Source organism: Protopterus annectens, chromosome 12.part0 (assembly GCF_019279795.1).
Source record: "Protopterus annectens isolate FY-2018-M chromosome 12.part0, PAN1.0, whole genome shotgun sequence".
NCBI classification, from domain to species: domain Eukaryota; kingdom Metazoa; phylum Chordata; order Ceratodontiformes; family Protopteridae; genus Protopterus; species Protopterus annectens.
Genome location: NC_056746.1, coordinates 12,604,885 through 12,631,555, shown reverse-complemented (window position 1 = coordinate 12,631,555; position 26,671 = coordinate 12,604,885). Strand labels below are relative to the sequence as shown.

At 41.1% G+C, this 26,671-nt stretch overlaps 1 protein-coding gene across 1 annotated transcript in view; it reads left to right on the top strand.

Annotated features, from left to right (window-relative positions):
* ROGDI (rogdi atypical leucine zipper) overlaps window positions 1-26,671 on the top strand; it is a 309,957-nt gene that overhangs the window by 176,004 nt on the left and 107,282 nt on the right. Inside the window, exons 8-9 of the mRNA XM_044089055.1 lie at window positions 7,146-7,241; window positions 8,984-9,082. Coding sequence (XP_043944990.1) covers window positions 7,146-7,241; window positions 8,984-9,082 — 195 coding nt within the window. The remainder of the gene's footprint in view (window positions 1-7,145; window positions 7,242-8,983; window positions 9,083-26,671) is intronic.

The window sequence follows — 26,671 nt, the reverse complement described above, 5'->3', positions numbered from 1 at the left end:
TATAGGAAACAAGAATTTGGATGTGTACCATTTCTGCATGTGCAGACAATAAGGAATTACAAGATTTGATGCATGCTACGGAGCAGATGGGGAAACATACCTTACACTGTGGTTTTGATGCTTTGGAGGTTTCTTGCAGGGCGGCAGCCACTGGCACTGTCATTAGAAGGCATGCTTGGTTAAAGGAACAAAATTTGCCTGATCAAGTAAAAGCAAAATTACTGGATGCTCCTGTTCATAATGTTTTGTTTGGGTCTAAGGCTGAAGAGGTTATAAAGAAAATGGAGGATAAGGCAAAATCCATGCAAACTGTTATGGATTTCTTACATGTTCACCCTCCTAGATTTAGCAGAAATTGGCCAGCTTAGAATTGGTCCTTTCCCATCTCGGACAGACCTCAGAGGGGTAGATATAGGCGCCCCAGAGGGAGGGCCCAAGCACAAACCTCGTATAGACCTAGACAGTGGAGTGCTTCCACCCCCAGGGGTGGAGAAGATAGGTCTCAACCTTATAGGAAACGGGCTCAATGACTCCCCCTGCATGGCTCCAGGTACCACTCCCTGGAAGCTCCTCTGGGAGGAAAACTGTCTTTTTCACCGAAATTGGACTTGCATAACCCAAGACAAGTGGGTTCTGGATGTAGTTTTAAGTGGTTAAAAATTCCACTTTCACACCTTACCAAAACCAAACGGATGGCCAGACCTACAAAAACTCAATGGGTGGCGGCAATAAAACAGGTGAGGTCCCTCATGGCTGAGGGCCATAGAACTGGTTCCAAATTCAGAGACGGGACAAGGCTTTTATTCAAGACTCTTTCTAGTTCCCAGAAAGCAAAATACTTTGAGATCCATCCTGGATCTGTCAGTCTTAAATACTTTCCTGGAGATACCAAAGTTCAAGATGCTTACTCTGCAGCAGCTCCTGCCAATGTTGAGCAAAAATGCATGGATGGTGACATTGGACTTAAAGGAGGCTTACCTGCATATTCCTATCAGACAGGAGTGCAGAAGATACCTCAGGTTCAGGGCAGACTCAAAACATTACCAATTCTCTGCGCTGCCCTTTGGCTTGTCTACTGCGCCCAGGGTCTTTACCAAGTGCCTGGCACCAGTAGTGGCTTACTGCAGACTCAAAGGAATTCAAATTTACCCTAATCTGGATGACTGCCTTATTCAAGCAGACAGCAAGGACATCTTACTCCAGCACCTGGAATTTGTTCAGAATCTACTCAAGTGCCTGGGATTCACTGTGAACGTAAAGTCAAATTTGGCACCCACTCAACAGATAACTTTCCTGGGTGCTCTTTTAATCACTACAACCCAGATGGCATTCCTGACGCCATAAAAACAACTACAGCTGGATTCAACTTTCAAAAGCCTGGTGTTAATGTCTCAGCTAACTGCAAGGAAATTCCTGCAGGCTTTGGGTTACATGGCTTCCTGCATCCTACTCATACCATATGCAAGACTGCATATGAGGAAGATACAATGGTACCTAAAAAGCGTATGGTCCCAACATTGTCACAGTCTGGAAACAGTGATTGCTGTCTTGCCTTGCCTGCAAAAGGAATTTCATTGGTGGGCCACGGCATGTCTTCAAAACAAAGGGAAAGCCTTCAGTCTACCTCCAGCCAACCAAGTGATAACCACGGACGCCTCGGATTATGCATGGGTAGCCCACTTGTAGGGGAAAGGCCTGCAAGGTTTTTGAACAGAGGATCAGAAGCATCTACATATCAATTTAAGAGATGTTAGCTGTACAGAATGCCCTCTTGGCTTTCAGGGATCTTTCACAGCGAGGGCAGCTACTGATACGGACAGACAACACCACAGTTATGTGGTACATAAACAAGCAAGGGGGTTCACACTCCTACCCCCTTTGCAGACTAGCCATGACTCTGGATCACAGCACTAGCTTGCAAAGTGGATCTACAAGCTCAATTCCTGCCAGGGAAACAAAACACTCTGGCAGACAGCCTGAGCAGGAATCTGTCAGACCCACACGAGTGGATGCTAGACACCCAAACATTCAAGATGATTACAGAAGCCTGGGATTGCCCGGACATAGATCTATTTGCATCTCCCCACAACTACCAGTTACAGATTTTCTGCTCAAGGACATATCACAAGCTAGCATGGAAAGTGGATGCTCTCTCATTCAGTTGGAGGAACCTCTCTGGGTATGCCTTCCCACCACTGCCTCTTCTACCAAGGGTGTTATTAAAAATAAAACGGGACAAACCAAAGATGATCTTACTAGCTCTGAATTGGCCTCGACAATTTTGGTACACAACACTGATAAATCTATCCCAGGAACCTCCTTGGATTCTCCTCAGACTCCAAATCTTTTGTCTCAACATCAGGGCCAGGTCCTGCACTCTCATATCAAAACTCTGACTGGCAGCCTGGCGTATTCAGGGACTATAATTAATCTTACCCTTACCAAACAGTTTATGGATGTCATCTTAGAAGCCAGAAGGCCTAGCACTAGGAAATCTTATGCAGGTAAATGGAAGAGATTTTGCACCTGGATGCAGGCTCAGGAATCTGATCCTCACATTCCAAATATTCCATTGATTTTACATTACCTAACTGATATGTTGCATAAGGGTTTATCTTTTTCTTCCATAAAAAATACATGCCTCGGGTATCTCTGTACATTGTAATACAGATCCTCCAATTTTTTCACATCCACTTCTGAAACAATATCTCAGAGGAGCAAAGAATTTAAGGCCCCCTAGGACTCCACCCATTCCTGCTTGGGACCTCAATTATGTACTGGAAAAGCTTACCCTGCCACCTTTTGAGCCTGCTGCCACATCCGATCTAAAGTATTTATCATGGAAGACTGTTATCCTACTGGCTTTAACTTCAGCCAGGAGAGTCTCGGAGTTACAAGTGCTCATAGCTGTGGAACCTTGCATTATTTTTCATCAAGACAGGGTTTCTTTGAGGACTAACCCTACTTTCATGCCTAAAGTGGTTTCTAAAGTGGCTTTAAACCAAGCTATTCACCTGCCAACTTTTTTCCCTAATCCACAAAATAAGGGGGAGGGATCTTGCATTCTTTGGACGTGCACAGGCAGCTTCACTTTTACCTGGACAGAACCAAGGATATCAGGAAAACAGAACTGTTTGTTTCTTATGCAGCAAATTCCCAAGGCAAAGCTATTTCAAAACCATTTCTAAATGGATTGCTCATGGAATCAGATTTTGTTACTCTCATCATGGAAAGCAAATCCCTGGAAAAATTAGGACTCACTCTACCAGAGCTGCTGCTACTTCAGCTGCCTTTCTCAGGGGAGTCCCTACCAATGATATTTTGGAAGCTGCAACTTGGAGTTCAGTGCATACTTTCTCTAAGCACTATAATCTCCCTCTTTATTCTAAATCTAGGACAGGCTTTGCTTCTGCAGTCTTGCAAGGCCTTCTAGCCGCCCCTCCTACTCTATAACCACCACCCTTTATCTCGGCTTTGGGATACAACAACAGTGAAACACGAACATAGTACAGTTGTGTACACTTACCATAAATGTAGATGTTCGAGTGTCTTCACTGTTGCAGTCGGAGTTACCCACCCTCCTGTCCCCTCTTATACTTTTATTGGTGTCGTTCCCTGCTTCACCCTTCTGAGGTGTATTTGCTACAGGGTATGGTGTTTGTTGTATGTTACATTTTTGTTTTACTTTTAGCCTTTATTTTTGGGCACCTGACATCTGGGGCAAGAAAAACTGGAGAACATGGCGTCGGCTGGGAGCTTAGCCCAAATGCAAAGTTTTTGAATGGCTATTGGATGTTAATTTCAATATATAAATGATTAGTTGCATTACACTCACTCTTGATCTGATGAAGTCTCTGTTTAGTGGACGCGAAACGCGTTGTATGTTTAAGCGTCTTTGCTTTTGTTGGATCACTTTTTTGATTTATTGTTGCTGTCTTCTACACCAATAAAGTTAGTTGGGAGTTTGGGAGCTTTTTCTTTTTTTTAGCTTTGTACCCCTGGCGCACTGACGTCAGGGAGGATGAGTACACAGACAACACTGGACCCAGACTTTGGGATTCTGGCCGACCCGAGGGCTGCCTGCCGGCAGGAAGAACCCCACAGTGATGACCAACAGTGAAGACACTCTAACATCTACATTTATGGTAAGTGTACACAACTGTACTATTCGAGCTATTGGTGAACAACCGAGATTTACCTTTAAAAATAAGAAGCCGTTGAAGAGAGAACTTTGCTATAAGAGACGTACACCTACTGGGGGTAGCAATGAAACAGCTACAGTTAGGATGCGTAGCTGTTCAAGGTGCAATTTTTGTACATGTATAGATCCATTTGTTAACTTTATTCATCCAGTTACTAGCAAAGAATACAAGTTTAAAGTGACTGCTGATTGTCATAGTAGAGACCTGATATATTTGGCCAAGTGCAGAGCATGAAGTTGTTTTTATATAGGCAAAATGAATAGATCCTTATGGAGAGGATGAGGGAACATTTTTATTGCATGCGTGATTTAGATGAACATAATGCCTTATATGGAGTATGGAAATTAACACGTTTTTGGCTTTAGGGTTTTGGAAATAACTCAAATTAAGCGTGGGGGTGATTTTAGGAACTATACGGAGAGCTGTGAATTTTCTTGGATTATACCAATGCAGGCAGATAGATTTCCAGGTATTAATGGGAGAACTTCCATTAAACCTGTCCTAAGGGCTAGAGGTCTGTAAGTGATTCCTCTCCTCATGATTTTATAAATGAATCTTAATTGGCCAGTTTGAATTGTTAATTGGTTTTGTTTTATTATTTAATTGATGAGCTCTTTGCTGTATGTGGTCTGATGAAGCACAGGGTGTTGTGTGAAAGCGCTTACCTTTTTCATTAAATTCATTTTATTTTATGTTTGTTGCCGTGTTTTGGTACTGCTTGTTGTTTTTTATTTTGCCTTTGTTGACGAGCACCATTCATTCCCTAAGGATTGTTTGTTCTGCTTAGTTTTTAGAATAATTTCTGCTGTTTTATGAAAATAATATCCTGTATGGCTGCTGATCTTGAGGATTTGCATCCAAAATCCCACTTTCTCATTTCTTATTTCTTGAATCCCCCTCTCCAGCTTCAGCTTCATCATCAACCCTTTCAACTTTGAATTATAACTTTCTGTTTGTGTTATATATGTGAGATTTATTTGTGTAGCTCTAAAATACCCTCTTCAAATTTGGTATCCAAAACCACCTTGTTCTATTTAAATGATCAACTTACCCCACTTAACTGTTTCCCACTTCCCCTTCCAGAGAAATTCCTTCAACTATTAACGTCCACAATTTGTCGTTGATAAAATGTCTGACCTGCATAGAAAACTAAAGGAACTAAAAAGTTACATTTTGCTTGTATGTTGTTATCCATATCCTCAGTTTTTGTGTTATCTTTTTGTTTAGTCTCTCCCCACATATCCTTAGCTGCCATAACAGAAGCCTTTTTAATCTAAACCTTATGGCTATAACTTTAATTCTGATATCCTGAAAAGACTTGAAACTGTCTCAAAATGTTCCACAACACTGAGTTGATATTTTCTGGATTTCTCATGTACAAAATAATGTCTGCAAATAAAGCCAACTTTTCTTAATTGCTGTACCAGTTGTATCCTTGAATTTCTGAGTCCCTTATTTTCTTTGCTGATGGCTCTAAATGTAAAGGAAATAGCAAAAGGGAAAGAGGGCACTTTCCTGTACTTTTCAGCAAGTACCATGGGTTTGCGGTGGTGGTGCTGCAGTAGCGTTGTTGCCTCACAGTAAGACGCTGTCCGGTTCGTTTCTCAGCTAGAGCGTCTTCTGCGTGGAGACATGCGTGAATGGGCGTACCTTCGTTGAAGGTTGTGCGTTAAGGCTGGTAACTCGGCACGTAAAAATCAACTACCAATCATTAGCGGACCAAAGTTCCGCTGTGGTGACCCCTAACTGGGAAAAGTCGAAAGACACAACAACCATGGGTTCTTTCTTTTACAGCCACATTAGCTACACCCAGCTCAGACATGTGTGACCATGGTTTGTCTCATTTTAAGGACCACATGCCATCCTTATGCTGCACTGCATTACCATTATTGGAAAACTAAATCAACTACCTGCTATGGGAGCTAAACCCACAGCACAACAGGCAAGTATGCTATCTGAGTTACCAAGACTGCTGTCTGGTCTACTTGTCTGCACCTTCTTGGCCCTGATGAAGTCTCTATTCCTTCTCCTTGGCTTGCTTACTATCTGTAGTAGTGGTGGTTTATATGGCCCTTAATTGGACAGGCTCTTCATTAACCTGTCAGCCATACTTTGAGATGAAGTATCACGTATGACAATCTGGAGACTTGCATGCAGATGGAATAATAATACATCTTCGTGAATGTCTTCCTGCACACTGCTGCTTTATAACTACTTTCACCCTTCCCAGTATTGCCTTATTTAAGCCACTGTACTGCATTTTTATTAGCTTTTTTCTTTAATATGTAACTTTGTCTAATATGATTTAGACTTCCAGTCATGACTGGGTAAAAGACTTCCCACAGTCTTTTTTTTTTTGATTGTTTGCTTCCAAACAGTAAATGTATGTGATCATATCAAATCCTTCCTTATAAAAGCAGACTTGGCTGCAAGGGGCACATGGAATCCAACTACCAGACTTTAAACCCAAATAACCCTAAATTTTTAGAGCAAGTATGAATGTTTTATTCCAGATCAGCAGAGTACAGTCGCAGTTAAGAAAAAAAAAAACGCAATAATGTTTTAGTCTTGCAGTATCCACTACAGGTTTAGTTTCTTGTATCTGTGCACTGATTTATGGTACTGCTGAGTAGGTGGTCATGCTTACTGGTTTTGATGTAGTTTGCATTGTTTTTCTTGCCAGTGTTTTGTTCCTTAACCTGCTTTAATTTGCCACTGCCAGTGTTTCAACAATCCGTCTTGAGTTTTGAGCTGCAAATGCTTTAGTGTTGCAGTAATCTGAGCCTTAATTGCTAATAAAATTGTTGTGCTGGTGTCATAACTGCTTTTGCGTTCACTGTTTCAGGCATTAGTGAATATGGCATTAGTGTGACCTGCGCCTAACTTCAATTATTGCACATTTTTGTAATGCAGCAGTAATATCTATATATTTTTTGTCCTTAGATCCAGGATGCCAGGAATCATGTGACCCAGGCCCTTCATCTTCTGAATAGTCGGGATGACGGCTATGTGTTCAAAACTGGGTCAGAGGTCAACAAGGTCTGGAAAGCTATAATCTTCAATTTATTGCACGGTAGTGAATTTTTTGTATGACAGCTGGGCTGATGTACTAAAATTCAGCCCGTTTTTACAAATGCAGCTGATGCACAAGACCATGAGAATATAACTTGCAACCTGTTGTATCCAGGTATACTGCCATAGCAAAGTATCCATTAGGTTCATAGCCATGCAGTCCAAGACCATTAAGGAGCCTAGCCCAAACTCCCCACAGAACTGTATTAAGTGACTTGCTTGAAGTCTCACAGTAAGTAAATGAAGACTGATGGATTTGAACCCTGTACCACAAGAAGTACCACAGAGAATTATGACTATAAGCTGTTAATGAGAAATGCCAGACCTTTTAAAGCTGTTCAAGTTTGAGTCATTCCATTGAGTCAGAAATGTAGCAAAGGTTGCTGTGAAATATTTCATATTGCTGTATTTTCACTCACTTTCTATTTGGCATTATTTTAATGGGGCAGAATCATCCTTTGTGTCCACAGAATGTTACCAAAGTTCCTACCCCCAGGAGCTGGCATGCAGAGTGTCATGCCAAGGGAAACCCTACAGTACCAGGCTTCTGGCACATACTTCCAGATACCTTCCTTGATTAGTGTTAAGCAATGCATGATTGAGTAAAGCTCTTTCCTACTGCATCTGATTGCATTGCTCAAGCCAGCACCCTGCTATACCGGAGCCTTTCTGGAGCAGTAAGCCTTATGTACTTCTATCACTTGGACATTGTGGAGCCAGCCTCACCCACTCACTCGCCTTCTCCAGCTTGTTCTGGCAGCTTGTGGTTCTGCTGCTTAAACTATGGCAGCTGTGTTTGCAGTCGAAGAGTTCTGTTTGTGTCTCATATCCCCTTGTCCTCCATGCATTTGGTGACGTGTTACATCAGTATCTCGGACTGACCAGTTCAGTGTAGCGTTCCACTCCATACTAGCAGTCCTACAGGCACACAATAGCCAAAGTGGTCAAAGGGAGCTCTAGACAAGTATGCAGGCAGAGTTTGCTTGAAGTATCTGTACCTGACTGTGGCTTGGACAAGGGGTTAAAATGTCACTCTTAAACTTGTTTCCACAAATTCTAAAGGTATTTAGTATGGGTGAGGGAATAGTTTGCAGGTTAGAGACTTTTGGGAAGAATGACTCTCAGCTGTAGATCTCACATGGAGACTGTCTGTGACCATGTGGTTATCTAATTTTGTAGCTGGTCTTTGTCAGAGGATGTGGAGGAGGTATGCATTAATGTACAAGATCCTGTATTAAAGCCGCAAGGGCCATGCATGTCTACTCAAATTAAGCCAACTCAAGTTTTAAGTGAAACAGTGGCACACGTTAAGCTCACCTGAGGCATAAGACTGTCTGTGCTTCAAAACTGCTTTGAGGCCCAGCAAGTTATCCCATGTGGTATGTAATGTGGTCATAGCTGCAGTTATTTGTGATTCAGACATAGGTGCAGTGGTTGGCCATGGATCATAACTGATCTTGTCGATCAGTGTCCTCCTGGGTACATCATTAATCATTCTTTCGTTTTGATCCCGAATGAGCAGGTTGCGTTGGTGTCAGCGGTCTGCTGTTGCCAAAGTAGAATGTAGCAACAGGAAGGAGATGACTCTCCTAGTTCAAGATTTCTTTTATTGCACTAAAGACATTCGTATTGTCATTGAGTTTGCTGTACTTTGATACATGTGAGTTTGCCCTTCCTGAGATCTTACTGGCATTGCTTTGTTCCACTAGCTGATGGATGCCGTGATGTTGCAGTTAACCAGAGCCCGCAATCGCTTGACCACACCAGCCTCCTTAACGCTGCCAGAGACTGCTGCCAATGGCTTGACAGTAAGTGTTACCTGCCTATAAAAAAGCATTTTAAATACATACTTGTTTAAAATGCATTTCTATGTTTGTAGTATTGAAACAGCTTGTTTTAAAATTAACTTACATCGTTCCATGTAATAATATATAGCTGCTTTATGCTGAAATAGTGGGGGAGACATGCTAGTTTATTGTAATTTGTACTTTTAATGGCATGGTTCTTCACCATGGGCCTGAAAAATGCTACCTACCTGAATGGCATGTTTTGTCTAGTATCCATAGGTTATATGAAAGTTGTATAACTATTGGGTAATTACAACCGTCTGCGGGCAGTTACCATTCTTATTTTGGGAATAGTACAGATTTATTAGAGAAATTTGGGGAAATAGAATGGTATGAAGATTACTACAGGGTACACACAGTACCTGGTAACTCATGGTTTGCTAGTAGTAACTGCATTTTTTTGGTGTTAAGAGTAGTGAGACATTACAAGGGACACTAGAAACTACTGGTGACGCAGCTCTAATGTTACTTACTACCCATCGTCAAACAAAACATGGTTTATCTACAAATGATGGGTATAGTGATGGGGAGTGGCTGTCATAACTGAATTTTCAGGTATATCTTTGCAGAGATTTGAAGAGAATGTTATCTGCAGTAGAGAATTCTGTTAAATCAGTGCTCTGTACGTGCTTTCTAGTTAATCTTATGTCTGAGTAAGCAAGGACAGTTTATAGAATTCATCCAGTGGTTTAAATGTCTGATTTTTTAGCACAGAGCTTGCACAGATTGCTAGGGGAAAACCTCCACTACCCCAGTGTAAATGGTTGGGTGAGAATACTAAAATAACATCCATGTTATCCTTCAAACTTAGTATTAGCCATTCTAAGAGTTAGACTTGTACCATGTGAAAAGTTCTGTGGAGTAAAATGCCTGTTTAACACAGAAGCACTTTTTAAAGGAAACAAGACATGTACCCGAACGCTGTTGGAAAGGCAAGGTTTGAAAAATGTTTGAATACTCTCTCTAAAGAAGATGAGACAACCTATCGGTGCCGTAACCATATATTCATTTGTTCGAGGAGATACAGCATCATTTATTAAAATATTAGAATGTTGTGCTTTCAGGTTTAGAACTGGGTACAATAACACTTTTATATAAGATGTCATCAGTATTTATTTTTTCTAACATTTGTTAACCAGGAAAGTGAGTGGGACAGAGCCCATTTTCATAGGAGGCCCGGAGAGAAATGCTCCAGATGCATGTCTTTGGAATGTATGAGGAAACCTGACCACCCAGAGGAAATGCACACGAATGCAGGGAGGACGTGCAGAGTCTGCACAGAAGACACCCCAGCCAAGAATCAAGCCAGAGAACCTCTTGCTGTGCAGCAGCAATACTAAACGTCGCACCACTGCGCCACCCGTTGTATATGAATGGAAAGAATAAGGCACAAAAGTTAGTTATTTTTAGACATGGAAAGAGGAGAATCGACACAACTGTTTGGTTTACATAAATCCAAATAGTGTAACGGATACAGATGGAATAATTAGACACATGTTCTGTGCAAAACAAAACATCTGGTGCTACACAGAAATATTGATTTAAATTGTTACCTCTAGTTACCCTTTTTTCTGTATAGATTAGACTGTTGGGCAAATAAAAAATAAAGCGTTCAAGAGAATATTAGAAATTGTACACAAGATAATATAAATAGTACTGTGGCTGAACTCTCATCAGGAACACAATAGTACTGTGGCTGAACTCTCATCAGGAACACAATAGTAATCTTAGTGGTTTTACAGTTTAAAAATACATGCATACTTTTTTTTAATATAACACTGATTTTTCTAAGGTGATAAATTGTTTATATATGTTCATAGGAGGTTACTAGGCTAGCAGCCCTAGAGCCTTTACAAGTCTAGCTGTGTTAATCCCACATCCGCATTTGTTCTTTTTGGGTAGTTCGCAGAATGAATTTATGAGTGGAGTGGGTCTGTGATCAACACTGGCTACCCGTGTCCATAAGAGACATGGCTGCCATCCCAGGGGCAAATTTGCAGTCTCTTAAACCTGTGATGTGCTATGGAAGGGCATTATTATACAAATGATTTATAGAAATGTTTTATGCACATAGGATATTTTCATTTAAGTACATGTGATACTTACAGTGAAAGTGTCTGTGTTAATTTTGATGTTTAAATAAAATGTATTTACACCAGCCATTTCTTGGTTTGTATAAATTTGCCTATGCTTTGGGATTTCGCTAAAAAATGTAAAACCCTTGCCTGCTATATCTACCTTCTGCATTGAAGCAAATTGCAGACGAGACCTTTTAATTTATTGTAATTGGGCTAGGCACGTGCGTGAATAGGAGAAAAGCTTGGGCTGATATCCTCTTTTCCCCTTTATGGTGACATCATTAAGCTGATGAGAGGTCATCTTTTTTGCTGGACACAGCATTTCAGAGGACAGTACTATTATGTACATCATGTTTTACTGTCCAGTATAAATATGGCAAAAACAAGTATGCATTTGTATTGTATCCGCAGTAATTGCGTGAAAACATTCGGGTGAACAAAATATAAGAATGGCAGAGAGGAAACATGGGCAGTTTAAAACTAATTCTGATTATTATTTTCTTTTAAAGTTCTTTAATCATTTGTAGCTGAAAATGGATTCCTTAAATGAGTGCCATTAAAGATTAGCTAAAACACACACACACACACACACACACACACACACACACACACACACACACACACACACACACACACACACGGGTCTACTTTAGAAGGTCGAAATACCATTACACCAACTTTCACAATACCGAGACGAGAAAACCAGCATTTCAAAAGCCTGACTGTTCAAGTGACCAACTTTCATTTGAGCTAAGTTGTAAAACACTGACCTACCTGCTATGTAATACAGTAACGCATACCAAACAAATAGTGCACTATAACTTTAAATTCATGTACCACCCAAGGCAAATCCCACTGAATATTCATGACTGTATCTACAGCACCGGCATGAATATTCATTGCAGGGACCTAAATTACATTAAAAAAAACTAATTTTTTACTAATAAATTTTGCACCCCTCCCAAACCCCCTGCTAATTAGATATGCCAATTCAGAGATTGCACTACAGTGCAAAAATTAACTGATTTCCGCTCAGTTGCCAAACTCGGCATTTGAAATGTTCAGTCTTCTGAATGTCTGTAAAGTGAGATTTCACTGATGTGAAACTTTGGTTTTCTAGTCTCGGTATTATGAATGTCAGTCTACTGTCTACTGACATTTCGATCACGTCAGGTAGACCCATGTATGTATAATATGTATCAAGGTAACACCTGATAATAGCCGATAACATTGGTGTCTGTCTCTGGTGTAAAAAGTTGGGGGATTTGCTTACTGTTATTAGCAGTAAATCTAGACTTATTTATTGCACTTGTGCAATTGGCACAAGTTAGAAAACTGTTGCATATATAAATGACTGGGCTGATGAGGTAAATATTAGGCATATAAGTGCAAATAGAACACATTAAGGAAAGGAAGTGTCCACTGTCCGTAAGTATCACTCAATCACTGTTAAACATGAGGGCAACTTTGGAATTCAGGACGCGAGTATTCAGCAATTAAAGCATTCAGAACATGTGGTAAAAAGAAGTTCCCAACAAAGAACTAGGCAGAAAAATCGATTACTGTGTGCAATGCAAAGAGAATATAAGCTTGAAAGGATGCTGCTTTATGTAACACACAGATTGAGGGAAATGATTAAATTAATCCTAAAACATTCAGTCTACAGAAAAATGGCATAATTTTTCCAACAGAGTAGGTGGAAAAGAAGCAATCAAAATTGAACTTGGAAGGACTGTACATTACTACAAGAAACTAAGGGTAATGCTGCTAAATGCCAGAAGTCTTAACCTCAAGATGCGCTCTCCTCAGTATGGAGAACATCGATATCTGTGCAGTGACAGAAACCTGGTTCAAGGCTCCAGAGAGCATCCCAGCACTACCAGGCTATACCTCATATCATGCAAACCTGGACCGAACCACGTCCATATTTATCAAGGATATCCACACCTCCAGGTTAGTGGCATTCGGAGACCATCCATGTGCAACTAACAGTGGGCAAGACTGCTTTTTATAGCATCCTACAGACCACCCTCTCAAAGTCAGGAATCCCATTCAGCTTTCCTGAAAACATTGGAGAACATGAAGATCTCTCCGAACACCATTATATTCTACCCAAACATTGACTGGAAGCACTACTCAAGCCCCAGCACCTTAGCCCAAAGATTCCTGGAAATTATAAACTCAAATGCTATGGAACAACTAGTCACCACTCCCACAAGAGGGGACAACATACTAGACCTGATCATTACCAACATGGGGACTCTATGCTCCACACCAGAAGTATATCCCTCATTGGTAAGATCAGACCATAAATTAATTTCACTGGATGTCCACATCCTGATTCCTCCCCCAGCCCAGAAAACCACAGTGAAAAACTTCTCAAAAGCTAACTTCTCAAAACCGAAGTGGAATCCTTCAAGGCCCCAGGGCCAGTGGAAACTACAGCCCAAACTGCAGAATCCTATATAAATGCATTGTATCTCCAGGAATGCATGGATCATGCTATCCCAAACAAAACCAAGACCCAATCATCCAAAGGCAGGCATCCAGTCTGGTGGACCCCTGCCATAAATAAACTGTACAACAGAAGGAGGAAGCTACTACATGATGGAGCAAAATCCCTAATAGGGAAGGCATCTCTGATCAGTACTAGCAAAAAATTACGATCCCTCAAAAAATCCTCCAAGGCCAGCTTCGAGAGAAAAATTGCACAGGACACCAAAGACAATCATAAGGCTTTTTTCAGTTATGTTAGAAACCTGGGATGCAACTCCCAGACTTGTTCTGAGTTGATTCTTAACGACAAAAGATACACTGAACCCACAGACATCGCCAGTATCCTGGCAGACAGGTTCAGTGCAAACTTCTCCACCCCCCCCCAGAAGAGCAAGTATCTATCCCGCAGAGGGCTGCCTCCCAAACATCTCAGATGCTCAGGTGAAGGCTGCCATCTCCAAAGCAAAAAACACTGCTTCCATGGGACCAGATGGCATCCCAGGTTGCGTCCTACATGAACTACAAGAGGAACTAATCCCTCAAATAAAACAGCTATACAATCTCAGCCTCACTACAGGATATGTGCCCACAGAATGGCAACAGTGGTCCGACTCCACAAAGGTGGACCCTGGAAACTATCTCCCCATAAGCCTGACTAGCTTAGTCTGCAAGGCTATGGAGAGGATCATCATGGAGCTCATAAACAAAGACATTGGGGATCAACAGACACTAGATCCTACCCAGTTCGGCTTTGTCAAGGGCAGATCCTGCCTTTTGAACCTGGTTGACTTCTTTGAAGCAGTCACCAATGCCATAGATGAAGGGAAGGTAGTCCACACAGCCTATCTGGACCTTGCAAAGGCATTTGACACAATACCCCACTCGGGCATCATAGATAAGCTATCCAGCTTAAATATAAACCCCTATGTCATAAGATGGGTCGCAAACTGGCTCAAAGACAGAACCCACAGAGTGAGAGTTGCTGGAGCCATGTCAGACTCGAAACTGGTCACAAGTGGCGTCCCACAGGGTTCTGTCCTGGGACCACTCTTGTTCGGTATATACTTTTCTGGGGTACAGGCAGAGGACTATGGCTCACCGACTGCAAACTGGGCGCCATAATCAACTCTCCAGCTGATACAAACATCCTTCAAAAAGGTCTCACAGAGACGGATAACTGGTGCCAGCGCCATGGTTTAAAGCTAAATGCCAAAAAATGTATAGTCATACCCTTTGGCAAAAACAATGTGCCCACAAATTACCACATAGGTGGAAACCCATTAAGTACAGAGAAAATTATTAGGGACCTGGGGACCCGAGTTGATAGCAATCTCTCCTTTGAAAACCACATTGCCAAAGTGGTTAGAAAGACCTTCTACATAGCCCACCTCATCACAAAGGGTTTCACATCTAGATAAAGAGAGGTAATCGTGCCCCTTTATTCATCCCTCATCAGGCCCATCATAGAATACAATGCTCCATTTGGGATGTACGACACCTGCAGCAATTAGAAAGACCCCAAAAGTATCTCACCAAGAGGATCAAGGGTCTCAAACAGATGCCATATGCTGCTCGGTTAAAACTCCAGCTCTACTCAGTTGCATACCGCCTACTTTGAGGCGATGTATGCCTGACATACAAAGCTATGTCAAATCCAGAATTAATGGACATGCTCCACCTCAGTAAATCTAAATCCCTTAGAGCCACGCCGAGGGACTTGAACCTCAGCACAGAAATAAATAGAACTTGCTGGAGGGACAGGTTCATAACCCAGAGACTCCCTTCACTCTGGAATAGAATTCCAGTTCATGTGAGGCAGAGCACCTCACTGAATCTCTTCAGGAAGAATGGGATGGTTTGTCCCAGGGATTACTCCCGTGTCACTATTAGACAGAGGCACAGTAAACTGAACCTTAAAAAGGGCACAGTATACTCAAATCAAGGGGTGGCGTAAGCCATACAGAATCGGGCTAGGCTTATAATTGCCCCAGGGCAGATAGCCTGGTATGAACCTATGAACCAAGACTGAAGCTATGAGAGTACAAACACAGCTGCATGAGAATCGTGGTTGCAAATAAAATAAGCAATGAAAACGGTGAGATTGAGTAATGGTGAACATTCCTTTGTAACAACTGCTAGAGCAGATGTTGCTGAATTAGAAATGGGTTTTTTTCAGATGTGGTCAGAAATGCTAGACTAGTAACTGGAGGATTTGACTATTGGAGGACATAATGAGCACCGAGTAGTGTACTTACCTGGAGCAAAACTGCAGGATGTGATTAGGGTCTTACAATGGCTTAATATAAGGTAGTATGGAGCAGCATTTATTCATGTTGGTACAAATAGTCATCTGCCAGGACGTTGACTGTTTATAGGGAACTTACTGCCCTGTTGGATAGCGTAGCTTGTACAGGTGTTGTGGTATTTTTTTTTTTTAACATTTCAAATATAGAAAAAGACAGTCGGGTCAGCATGAATAAAACGATTTTTGGTTAAATACCTATATGTATAATAAATGGCCCATTTTAAAAAGTGGAAATGTGTAGAGCATCTAGGCCTAATTTAGGCACACTTGTATTCAGACAGGATGGTGTTCACTTGTCAAGACAAGGGAGGGAATTTCTGAAGCAGATATACTGCAATAGACAGGCTTTGTTAGGTTAGAAAATAACAGTTTACAGATAGAAACATTAGCTCTACCTAGGCTATTTGTTAATGCAAGGCCCTTTAGTCATAAAATAGTTTATTGAAAAAATTGCTACATTCTCACAGGTTTGTTTGTGAAACATGGCAGAAGAACAATGACTGGAAAGCAGTTCTCTCAGGGTATAAATGTTTTTACTGTAAGAGACATTCTACCAAAAAATCAGGTGGAGATGTTTGATGGGGATTAAATATTATGAGACCTGTTATTGCATGTTCAGTGGCAATACTAATACTGTAGGTTTTGTAAATGAGAATAAAGACACCTCTGGAACAGAAGAATTCTTTGAGCAAATAGACCACCAAAGTCAAGTACTGATGACCTAGAGGGATTCTTGCTTGAAACACAGGGGGGAAATAATAGTGACTGGGGACTTAAATTTACCACAGACGGACCAAAATGATGTTGATTCAACATCCATAAGGAAATTTTCAAATTATGTTCATGAACAGCAATTGCTTTAGATTGTTAAACTACTAGATAGTAGCACATAGGAGACCTTAATCAGGTAGAGTCCGGTACCACTGGGAATATTTGAGGTCATCAGAAAGTTGTAGAGAAACGTCAGATAACCTATGCAGAAGTAGGAATAAGAGATGTACTAACTGTTTCTCTCTGAGAGTAGCTGATGCATGGAATAGACTATCAAATTATGTTAATGCAAGCACTAGTTTAGATATTTTAAGAACAAATAGGACATTTAATGTGGGAATGACTGTTTTGGCATATTGGTAGGCTCGAAGGGCATTATTGCCCATGCTTGAAATATTTGCATGTATGGATCTTTGTACATGTGTATTATGCAGACAGCTTGAGATCTAACACTAACAAGTAATAGCACTGAAATATATCTTTTGTATGGATTTTTGCCCCAGCTGCCTTCTGATGATCAGCTGCCTTATGGCCAGTTGTCTCATTTGTTCCCTATCGCCAGAGCAAGGGTGAAGCGGGATGGGCCATCATGTATGCAGCCATTAGTAGCGTTTTAAGTTTTTTTTTTCTCTATACCCCACACACACACACACACACACACACACACACACACACACACACACACGCACACACACACTATTCATTCAGTGGGATGACCATGCTGATTACCTCTCACTTCCATAAGGGACATTACCAATTAGCAGCCTTGCCCTTCCATCCTCGAGCATTGGTGGGGTCTTCCATGTTTCCACTATAGACATTGCACCACTAATGTGGTTATAGACCACCAGCACCTATCCCTCCCCAGGAAAGGTGAGCCTGGCCATGCACTCTCCTTCTGCCCCTCCCTCCCTGGATCCACTACTGTTGGGATCACTAATCAGTCCACAGCCACTTGACTTGCAGTAAGTGCTCTGTCCTTCTGTGCTGCAGAAGCAGTGAAATATTTGGTATTTGGCACAGAATTTATGAAAAATGCAATAATTTTATGAAGAAAATACAGAGGTAAAGCCAGGTGGTTTGTCAGAAACTGGATTTTTGGAACTGAATTAACAGGACTTCATGATTATAATACACTGTAGGTTATGAGTTCTCACGTAAATGGATTGAGTTTTACTTTGATGGCTTATAAAAACTTGCCAACCAATTGTGGATTCTTTTACATGTTTTTTTTTTCAAAGTGCCTTTTCTATTGATATCAGATTTGTTTTATAATTTGCTGTACTCCGTGTGGGTTCTGAATCCTGATGTGTTTCTCTAAGGGTTGAACATTTTTCTGGGACTGTTTCTTGTGACTAATAGAACAACTCCTTGTTCCTACTGCAACCAGGAAAACAGCAGTTTACTCCCCTTGGGGAGGGGGGGGGTTTACATTAATCTTTGACTGATCACCTTGATTATACAGCTGGCATTGTGGGTACAGGTGTCCTTTGTTTTGTGTTCCAGTCTGACATCACAGGTGCAGGTGTCCTTTGTTTTGTATTCCATTCCTGTGTTAAAACTGACATACTTTATTTTTGAAGTGGCGCACTAGTGTCTGTCATTGAAGCAATAGTGCCTTGCCAACAGAGTGGTATTTTAAGTTTATGTAGAATTGCATTTGTGTAGCAGGAAAAGGTTAGACTAATTCCATCAATGTCCATCCTTCCGTCCATTTTCTAATGCGATTGTCCTGGTGAGAGTTGGAGTGGCAGGAAACTGAGAAGAGAAAGCCAGATTTCTCCATCTGAAACAGCAGTCTGGGGGTCAACCTTGGGATCCTTTGGCAAATGGGGATATAGTTCTTTAGGCATGTTCTTCCTGGGTCTGCCATGGAGACCTTTCCCCATTAGACAGTCTAATACACCTCTATTGTGAAATGCCCACAGGTATCCTTACTAGTGACGAAATCACACTGACTCACAATCCAGAGGAGCAGCAGCTGTATTCTGAGGTCTTTCCAGGTTGCTAAGCTTTTTACTGCATCACAGAGAATGTGAATTGTAACCATGTTAAAGAATGGAACCTTTTGTTCATTTGCAAGCATGATTGCATCCTTTTAGTCACTGACCCAAACTTGTGACAGTAGAAGAGGCTAACTGTATAGACTGACCATAAAACTGAGAGCTTTGCTGCATCACTGAGCCTCATTTTACCACCACAGTGCTACAACTGCAGTGTTGAGACTATAAAACTAAGAGCTTTGCTGCATCACTGAGCCTCATTTTACCACCACAGTGCTACAACTGCAGTGTTGAGACTATAAAACTAAGAGCTTTGCTGCATCACTGAGCCTCATTTTACCACCACAGTGCTACAACTGCAGTATTGACGCCACTATAGCTGTCTGCACATGCCTTTGTCTTTTCTGTCCTGACTTGTAAGCAAGACCTTGAGGCAGTTTTGTTTCTCTGTTTGAGGTTGCTGCTTTTTTGGAGAGCTATGAGCACTAATTTGGAGGTGCGGATTTGTGTGCTGGAAGTACTGTCATCTGCAAGCAGAAAAGATGCAGTCTTATCCCCTAACTGGCTTCTTTTCAAACCAATCATGCTCCTTTGTAAGCTGACCATGGCTATTGGATGCAAATCCTAGGCAGAGTGCTAAATGCTGCTTTATTGCGTGTTCAACTTATTGTTTAGAATGCAGGCCTAGCTTTATCTTAAAGGAACTAAATGGCATGCAGTGTTTTCTCTGGGATCACTATTGTTTTAACTGCAGAAATAGGGTTTTTGGGAGGTGTATACCATATGTTTTCCAGATACACGCAACACCTGCCAATCCTATGTAAAGTATTCACCTCTCTAGTAGCCAGGACAAGGGGATGATGCAGTCTTAAATAGCCATAACCAATACAGAAGCAATATAAAATCTTAGAGTTGACTCATGAACAGCCTTCTTTCCATTACTCTGGCTTAGGCTTCTCCGAGATAATGCAGAACCTCTGTAATTTATAGGGACTTCCTGAAACACTTTAATATCTTGAAACCAACCAGGTCATTTGGTGGCTCATACCAGGCAAAATTGATGAATTACAACATTGTGTTTCTGTCTAAAAGGAACCACTGGATTTCCAAGGACATTGGTGAGTAGTCCTTTAACAAGCAGACTCATTTGATTCTGTGCCTTGTGGGGGGAGTTGTAGGAAATTTGCCACCTCTACACTGCTGGGTTGTTAAGCATAGCTTTTGGCAACAAAATAGATAGAGAGCACATCTTGTAGGGTTGGTCATGTTTAAACAATATCACAGCAGTAAATCCAAGGCATCATTTGCCTGCTTGGGCTTCGTGTGCAGAGGTCGTAATCAGTCTAACTCTGGGATGTTGTAATTTAAGAGGAAGTTCATTGAATTCAAATGTTATTGACTCCATAGGGAGTCTATTTTTTAATGTAGTAAATTCATTAGTTGCAGGCACTCGTACAGTCAAACTGATGGCAGCATTTGTAAACATAATCTGTGTGAAAAGCAGCAGTAAAGAGTCCACTGCTGCCCCATTCCCCCCTAATGGTTATAGCTGTGCCTGCTCACCTGCACCTCCCGGTTATCAGCTTGGAGGTTGCCCCTTCTTAGGAAGGGGAAAAATATTTTTGCATGATGAGGTGGTCTTAGTCCATGAACTTTGCAAATACAGTGCTGGAAACTTTGTATCACACAGGGAAAAAGAAACACGTCGCTGCCTACTTCCTCTACATAAGTGTTTAGTTTTGAATGCTTCGTTTACCAAATATGACCAGTTGGCAATCTGCTTGTAGGCTTGTTCATATACTGCGTCTTTGACCATGGTGCCTCAGAAAAAACAGCTGTCATACCCATCAGTCAGCTGTCAGAGTCCTCCAAGGTAGTCGTTTATGCTCACATTTTATAATAAATTCATATGGTGAAGACCTATGAGTCAGTATTTTGCAAAATGAGTTTTGGCTAATTCAGCAGTGAAACTTGTAGTGCATGTATTGTCACACATTCCATTTTATTTTGGGTAATTTGCCCCATACCTTTTCCATTTATTTTATATCATTTAAATGTTGGTACTTCAGTTACAGTTTAGATTTTTGTGTCCACGTTCTACAAATTGCTTTTTAGGCAGCCAAGAGCATTAAACTTAGTCAGGCCTGACTGTGCCTGAGCAATTCATATCCTACATCCCAGCTTAAAAATAATTTCCTTAGTTACAGCCATTTCCTCAGCAACATTTCTGTTAGTATTTTGCAGTGGATTATTAAAATCTGCCAACACATATTCTCAGAAAAAACACGTTCCCAACTACTTCTCTCTTTCTCCTCCCACTTCCAGCATTTGCTGTATACTGGAGAAAAAAATCTTTGCCATTTGCTTGGGATATAAAGATACATATACAAACACTTCCTTATAAAAACCCTAAACCTTCTGGACTTTGCATATTTAAGAGCCACACAGATGCCCTCCTGTTGCTCCTTTTGTGAAGTGCCTTTCTATTACCTATTTCCAATCTTTTCTGACCTCTTAAATCTTATTGTTCTGCATTTTATATGTTCTACTAATTACCCCTTTTGTAGCAGCAGTTTCCATTATAGGTTCAGCTAAAAACTGCACCAGGGGTCACTTTGCACTCCCCTAGCTCTTTCTCTTTGCCTAAATTATCAATCCCTGGTCGAGAAGACCAATCTCCAACATGCAGTCCAGACTTCTTGACCTCATCCCACTCTAACCTTTCTCTTTGTCTAGTTATTAGCTCTCAGCACCGTGACACATTTGTTGTTTTTTTCCAGTAAATGCCAACCTCTCCATCCCATTTTCTATAGCCATACTTGAAGTTGTATATTTTGGCAAAATCTCCGCAGAGCATTATCAATTCTCAGCATTTGCCCTTGGCTTATATCTACTGCTAGAGTATCTGCGAAATGCCTGGCATCAAGTACACACTACTGACTTCTTCGATACCCGATTGCCGATACCTGGTATCTGACGATTGCAGCCATACAAGCGGACAAACAACAAAATTATGCCGCTCTATCATTATGTCTCCTATCATCTTCTTGGGAATGATATAGTCAAGACACAAGTCAAAGACTTTAAGAACCCATCAAGAATAACCTTTCTAAAGTGCCAAATGGACAACCACACGCAATCACTTTCCTCACGGAAGAAAAACCAACCACCAGATTCTGCAACTCAGCTCACAAAAAAGACAATCTCTCAGACCTGCTACTAAAAATCCCAGGCTTTGCCTATCATGGCTTTGCATCTCTCTGATTCTCTACATGAGTACCTAAGATGGGCTACCTTAAGGCCAATGCATGGCTTTCAGCACAGTCACAGCTTGGAACATTTTTCAAACTTAAATTCCATGGGAAATCCAAGCAAGCCGAAGTCAAACAGGGTCGGCCCACAAACAAACCAAACACCAAACCATTACAACGGACCACCAGACCACAACGGACGCTTTTTATTATGGAAGCGCCGAATAGATGGAGGGAAGATGAAGGAAAGAAAAATTCAACAAACTGCTAAAACAAAAAAAAAAAAAGAAATGCGGAAAGCAGTGAAACAAACTGGGAGGCCACTACATCAAATTTGAATAGGCCACCTACTGATTATACATACCAACAGGCCACTAAACAAGCAACCTCTTTGTGACCTACCCTCTTGCAGACTCCTCAACCTCACATATGGAGCACCATCTCTCTTAAAGCTGCAATCCCTACAAATACTGCTGAAAGAACATTATATAACCATCATGGATTAAGCAGGAACTGGCAGGATACCACAGGATGGAAATATCAGACATCACATCATCGAGAACACAATCATGGATGCTCCGCCCAGACCTCTTCCACTCAGCAATCTCATCAGTTGGAGAAATTCTGCTCCCTCCCAGCACACCTCCACCCACATCCTGTGGAAGGACACTTTCAGACAAGCCACTCTAACAGTGTATTCCACTGGAGAAGTCTCACAGTTGACCAAGAGCTTACTGAAGATCATTCCAGAGCAGCCAAGAGTGATTCTGATAGAAACATTACAACTAGCTGCCTGGAAAATACCTTGACTCATCACCAGGGATAAGCTATCCAGGAGTGAAATATATCATCATCATCCAGCCTTTCCACCAGAAAGGCATGAAGGCAAAATGGAAAAGATATCTGGAAACAGCAGCCTGACTGGAAGCACTGAAAACATGGCACATCATGGCACATGGGGCAGAAATGGCATCATATGGCAGAAATGTCTTATAATGGCCTGTCTTATTCATTTCTTAGCTTCAGATTAAAAGCAAGCAATACCAGCAATCTCCACCCTTCTGCTCATCCTGCTAAGATGAATTTAAGAATTAAATTAAAATCCAAGGAAACCAACAACCACTCAAAGGACACCAGTAACTTACCACCTTAAACTACTGCTACCTGCCTCTTGTTGAACCAGCAGCTTTGCACCAGCAGCATCTGCCAAGACTGAAGTCCTTCTTCCTTCTCCCCTCTAACCTCCTTAGAAAGAGTACCATCAGAGTAGGCCCTACAATGGTTTTTACATTTCATTTTTACATTTCAACAAGATCAACCAATTCTCAGTTTAGAGCAGTCTCAAAATTTAGTATCTAGGTCTCAGTAGTTTAAGTAACTACTCTACCCTACCTCAAATCACCTATCAAAAACAAAACAAAAGGAAAGCACACTGCACACATACACACAGCACTGCACACTACTACTACTACTTGGGAAGAACTAGACTACTTGGAAAACTGACCAGTTGTTTTAAAGGAAACCAGCTGGTGCAAAAGCCAATTTCAAAAGATAAAAAAAGGATAACTTTGGGAATCCCGACCAAGGGCTGCCTGAGGGCAGGACAACCACTATGATGACTGCAGATGGCAGATGCATACCTATTACACATTATGGTAGGGTAGGTACTTTCTGCATTCGTGGCTTGGCTTTGTTCTTTGAATGCTTTCTGCTACATTTATGAATGTTAAATTCTGTATGGCTATTTACCTTTAAGGATCTGCCTGCAAAATCCTACTCTCTCCTTGCTTCTTGAACTCCCCTTATGTCATTAGCTGCTGTTATAGGTAATCCGCACACTTAAACTACTATACCTACTTCTAATCAGCACAGCCAAATTACTATTCCATCACTACTACTCTGTTAACACCCGGAATTGCCCATCTCCTGTTATACCTTACTGTAACATATATTTCTTACATTACTCCTACCTCTTATACAGCACTGGTCTATCTGTAAAGTCTCAATACAAGGCTTGTAAATTTTAATGTTTTTGAATATCAGCATAGCCGGCCTTAGGCATAGGCCAACTAGGCGTCCGCCTAGAGCGCCACTCTAGCAGGTGCACTTTTCCTGTAATCTGGATAGTGTATATAAACCAGGACGGGGGCACTGGATGGTGTGAGGGGTGCTGTGGACCCCTTTTCCCTAGGGCACCAGTTGACCAAAGGCCGTCCCTGAATATAAGTACAAATTTTATTATGTTGACTGTTTTGCTATGTATTCACCAAAACTACACTAAAATTTGTCCTTGTAAATGTTGAGTGCATTAAATATGATACCTTGGAGCTTTTTTCCTCTGGCCTCCACTGAAAAAGGGCACTTGTGCCCAGTTGGACTTTCCTGGTAAGCAGATGTCAATAAATAATAAATACTTTGTCTTATGTCACCATCAGTATGACTATTGCTGAACCAATTCATGTCCAGGTACATTGTGTACCTCTAGAACCTTTTTTATCTTCATTTTATATCCTGAAAAGGTTTGAAAGTCTCAATGTTCCACAAGCCCAAAATGTACTTTTCTGGGTTTAGCAAGTATGAAACTTAATCTGTGAATAAAGCAAACTTTTCATGATTACTTTATCTCCTTGAATTTGTGAATCTTTTTCTTTGTGTTATACACAGCTGACTGAACATTCTAACACTAAACAAGTAGTAAGGATGTTTTTTTAAATATTTTTCTATAATCTGTTCCTTTGTTATATCTTAGCTCTTTGTCAAAATATTGTCATTGGAACTGGAAATTTGAGTACCATCACTCATTCAAAGCTTACCATAGTATTAACATTACCTGATCCTTCCTTAAGACCCAGAGTTCTTTCAAATATTTTAAATTTTCAAATTTCGTAAGCCCCGCTGCTACATGGGGGGGGGGGGGGGTGGTGGTGACCCTGTGACTTTGATTAGCAGCTCCAGTGCCTGCTGGAGCTAGTATAGTGGTGGAGGTGAGGGGGATGAGGCTGTGCTTGTCTTTCCGTAGGGGAGGGGGGCATGTAGGAGGACATATCTTGTTTGTTTGGATACTTCATGGAGAAAAGTCCTGAGATAGGTCACCAGGCTGAGTAAGTGGGATGGCCAGGTATGTGTAAATATCCTAGGGGTTCATGACAGGCATGTACCTAGAGCCCACATCTTATGACCCACCCAGCCTGCAATGAAGTTGACAGCACATGGGGGGGGGGGGGTAGTGTCAGCTTTTGAGGCAAGCGGGCCTGTCTTGCTGGTTGGCCTGGTGCTTTTCAAACGCATCTGCCTCCACTGGAGAATGGATTGCTGGTGAAGGGGAGGGAGGAGCCGTAGCACCCTGTATGTGCACACAAGTGGAGGAAGGAGGGAACATGGGGGAGCCATCCAACAAGGGGCCATGAACATGCCCAATCCAAAGATGAACTCTGACAAAAAAGTCTTCAAGTTTGTATACTAAACCTGTGCATCTACACACAAAATCTCATAAAAAACACACAAATTAAAATAGCAGTTTGCATCCTAGAATAATTTACCTTTGTTGTGGAAGTGTCGCACAGAATTTACATGTATAGTAAATAGAACTACACTTTGCACACAACTGTTTTAGTCTGTTGTAGGAATGGAGTAGAAATTCACTGAACATCAAAATAAAAATAAAAAAAAACACAGAGAAAACGAAAAATACCAACTGCAGAAGCACAAAATCCAAAGTTGTTTAATACTCCAGTGCCTCTACTAGCAAGCCTTTCACAGAGTTAACATCACAGTAGCACAAGCTACATTTAAATAACAAATATCACATCATTAATCAATTAACTAAAACAATTAAACACAAACTAATAATTAACGTTGCAGAAAAGCCTTCCACTTCAGTTTTGTGTTTAAACCTTTAGGCGCCAAAGTGCCAAACTTTAAAATACAGACTGCTTCTTTATATAACAGTTTATTTTTAAGTGCAGCATCATCCTTAATCAGAACTTGTTCTAAAATACATGCTTTTATACTGGTACAAGAGCCGAAGTGTACTGCATGAAAATGTGATGCCACAGGGCTATCCAAATTTTGATTCTTAATGTTTCTAACATGCTCTTGTATTCTGATTTAAACATTCTTTTCATTTCTCCTATATAGAACAAACCACAAGGGCATGAGAGACCACAAACCACTCCCTTAGACATGGGAGAAAATAAGCTCTAGGCTGACAAAAAAATGCCATTTATTTTATCAAAAGTCCTGACCACATGAATACAGATGGAGCATTTCCCACAGGGAAAAGTACCAGAATTTTGTAAAGGAATAGTTAAAATTTCAGTAGGCATAGAGAACAAATTATGAACAACCATGTCTTTTATATTTCTGGCTCTCTTATAAGAGACCGTAAAGGAGTCAGGTAAATTCTTAATCCCAGACTTCCCCTTATGTAAAAATGGCCAGTAGTATAACTGAACACTATAAATATTATAAGCAGTGACCATGTATCTTTTTATCACTAGGTTCATAGGTAGGTACTAGGCTATCGGCCCAAGGGTTTATGTAAGCCTAGCCAGCAAGGTACCATAGCTTACGCCACCCAAGAAAGTTATTTTCCTGTGCCACTGTCCAGCAGAGACAGAAGTGATCCCTGGGGTGTATTTCTTATT